Raw genomic sequence first — 3,250 nt, forward strand, 5'->3', positions numbered from 1 at the left:
TCACAGACCCCAGGGGCCGGGCACCCCTCAGCAGGGCCCCTGCTGCTCTCCTCCCTTGGCTTCCGAACAGTCCCCGGAGAAAGGCCATCTTCCCCAGGGTGCTCTGCAGCGTGGCCCCGCCAATGGCCGCACCCTCAGCTCGCTCCAGGTTGCCTCTGCTCTTTCCGAGGTAGCCGTATCAGCCTGACTCACTCTGTCACTGGAGACACTTCCTCCTGCCATCCTCCTGCCACAGGACATTTGCCTGGGCTGGTCCCACTTCCCGGAATATTCTTTTCTCACCAAGTAAGCGACAGCTCATTCTTCTGATCTCAACTGATTACTTTCTTCAGGAAGCCTTCCCTGATAACCTCCCTGATAACCTCCACACTGGCCCAACGGCTCCTTTTGGAGTCGGTCATGACATTAAGTACTTGTCCTGATGTTCTTGTCACAGTTGACATTTGATAATTGTGTGATTACGTAACCACTAACCTGTCTCTTCCATTAGAAAGGAAGCTTCACGAGGCTGCTAGATGTCTGGCTACCTTAAAATTATTTGTTGCGTGACCGAATGGATCAATGAATAAATTCTCCAGGAACCCACCCCGGTCACAAGGCCCCCAGGAAGGAACCACTCCAGGGCCACATACAGTGAAGGCGTTCATCGGGACTCAAATCCTCAAAAAGATGACACGGTGGCAGTCTGCTTCCCACTGTCTGGCCCTGCACCCCACCTTGGCTCACGCTGGGGAGCGCAGTCAGTGAACAGTGGACTGCGCTACTGGCAGTCCAGAGTCATGAACTTGAATCCCAGCTCTGCCCTGATCACTTGCTGACCTTGGAAAGTTGCTTCTGCCCTCTGAGCCAGTTTGCTCTATGGTAAAACGGGAGGGTGAGGTGTTCCCTGGCTCTTCCGCCCAGCCGTTTTGCTGTGAGTCTTTGAGCATGTCAGCTGGAACCCATAGCTATGAAGGCCCCTGAAGACTCCCTGAGAGCAGAGCAAAGGGGACGGGGGCTGGGCAGGGTGAGACCTACCTGAGCCATGGCCTTGGTGTTCTCCTTGATCATGCCACCAGCACCGACCACGCCGCTCTCAGAGATGGCTCGGTGGAAGAGATTCTTGGCCAGGGGAGATAACACCTGGGAGGGTGGTGGAGAGGAAGAGAGTTTATGCTCACGGGGAGGGGGTCTTCAAGAGCTTCCCTAGCTCTGCCTTGGCCCATTCGCCTGGAGACTGAGCTCAGTGGACAGGACAGGTCCTCCCCTGGGCTGACTCTGGGGCCCGGCTTCTATGAGAAAGCCTCTGCTGGAGGGAGCTGGGGGCACAGGGTGAGCAGGCAGAGCAGGGAGCATGAGGTGAGCGCTGATCACAACAACCAAAAGTAGCCGAAAGGCAATTTGGCAATTCCTAGCAACACTTTAAAGACATCGTTCTGAGTCTGTATTTCCAGGACTAAGAATTCATCCTAAGAAAAATGATCATAGAGGCTCATACTGTTTATAGTGGGGGGGGGGGGAATGGAAATTGCCCAAGGTTCCAATATTATAAGATTGGGTAAGCAAGCTATTTTTTTATTCTTACCATGGAATACCATGGAACTATAAAAAAAATAAAATTATGGAAGAGTACTTAGAGTTTGGGGAATATTTATGTTGTGTTATAATGTTAGGACGGTTATTATTATTTTTTTTAATCATAGCTAGCTAGCTAGGTATGGGAAAAAGACTACAGAAATGAGTGTCAAAATGTCCACGGTGACTATCCCTGGGTAATGAGATTGCGGATGACTTTTTTTCCTTCTTTGGGCTTATCTGTGCTTTGCCTTTTCTCCACTGCACAACATATAAAACGTCTCCTCTGAGTGTTTAACTATGAAAGCAAACATGCTGACCTCTGCCCAACTCTAAGCAGCTGGAAGAGTTCCTACAGCTCCCAGCACCTTCTAAGCTGGTTTTCCACCTTTGTGTCCCTCAGTGTCCCCCCCCCCCTCCTCCTTATTCCCCACACCAGGCTCCCAGGTGGCATCCCCTGTCCCATCCCCACCCCCACCTCAACTTCCGATTCCCCTCCTCCCTCTCACCCGCTTCCGCCAGCCCAGCTCCATCCCTCACTCCCAGAGACTGCTGTCCTCCTCCTTAGACACGGACAAACCACCAGACCCCCTCAGAGAGGCCCCTGACTGTTCTAAGGGCTCACGTGCTCTTGACATGTAGATCCCGCTTGAAGCCAACCCACCACGCTCAGCCCGCCTCTCACGGCTGCCTGCTCTTATTCATAACTGATACCCACCCCTACTTCCCACGAGAGCGGGGTGAGGCCTAAAGTAAAAATGATTAGGAAGGAGAGCGCGCCCAGCCAAGTTGGAAGAGGAGGGTGCTGCAGGCTGGGGCTGGAGACGACTGTGGCCCCAGGAGGCTTGCGGAGCTCTGAGCTTCTTGCGGACCAAGAAGAGCTTGCCATTCGCTCGCCACCATCTGACTCTGCACAGAGTAGGGTCAAGCCTTGATGCCAGGTCTTGTTAACAAAGGTGCCCATGGCTAGATCGGCAGGTCTCCAGTGGGTCCCATCAGCAGGGCATGGACCACTTACAAGAACAGAGACACTTTCACCTCCTGCTGACTCTCCAAAGATGGTCACAGAGCCTGGGTTCCCTCCAAAGTTGGCGATATTCTCCTGGACCCAGCGCAGAGCGGCCACCTGGTCCAAGACACCCCAGTTCCCCCTGCTGTGTTCGTCGCCTGTGCTGTGGGTAAGAGAACAGGTGGGGCGGGAGCACAGACATCATGGCAGATTGGGCTGGGGCCCTGGGTGGGCCTTCCACGACCCGATCTCCGAGGCTTTCACCTGCCTTCCATTCCTGTAGCATTGCTCTGTTTAGGGCTTTACATGGGTTCATCTGGCGTCTATTTATTGAGCATCTCTTATGTGCCAAACACTGTTCTAAGAGCTAGAAGCACACCTGAGAACAAAACAGGCAAAATCTCTAACTACACAGAGCTCACGCTACAGATCATAAACAAATGAACAGATGAACATAGAATATAATGCCAGGTACTGAAAGTGCTTTCAGGAAAAATGAAACAGAGTAAGGGGAAAAAAAGGCAGGAGTGGGGCAGTGGGGTCCTGTTTCAGATCCTCCGTCTGGGGAAGGCCTCTTTAAGGCAGTAGCACTTGAGACCTGAATGAAGGAGCACATGAACCTTGCAAATATCGAAAGATGGGAATTCCAGGCAACAGAAACAGCGAGTGCGAAGGCCCTGGGGCCCA

General features: G+C 52.7%; 1 protein-coding gene across 1 annotated transcript in view; it reads right to left on the minus strand.

Moving 5' to 3' along the window:
* CES1 (carboxylesterase 1) overlaps positions 1-3,250 on the minus strand; it is a gene marked incomplete at its 5' end in the record, with an annotated part of 43,125 nt that overhangs the window by 13,108 nt on the left and 26,767 nt on the right. The window contains 2 exons of the mRNA XM_019666815.1: positions 1,018-1,122; positions 2,573-2,726. Coding sequence (XP_019522360.1) covers positions 1,018-1,122; positions 2,573-2,726 — 259 coding nt within the window. The remainder of the gene's footprint in view (positions 1-1,017; positions 1,123-2,572; positions 2,727-3,250) is intronic.

This window comes from Hipposideros armiger, unplaced genomic scaffold, assembly GCF_001890085.2.
Source record: "Hipposideros armiger isolate ML-2016 unplaced genomic scaffold, ASM189008v1 scaffold_479, whole genome shotgun sequence".
NCBI lineage: Eukaryota > Metazoa > Chordata > Mammalia > Chiroptera > Hipposideridae > Hipposideros > Hipposideros armiger.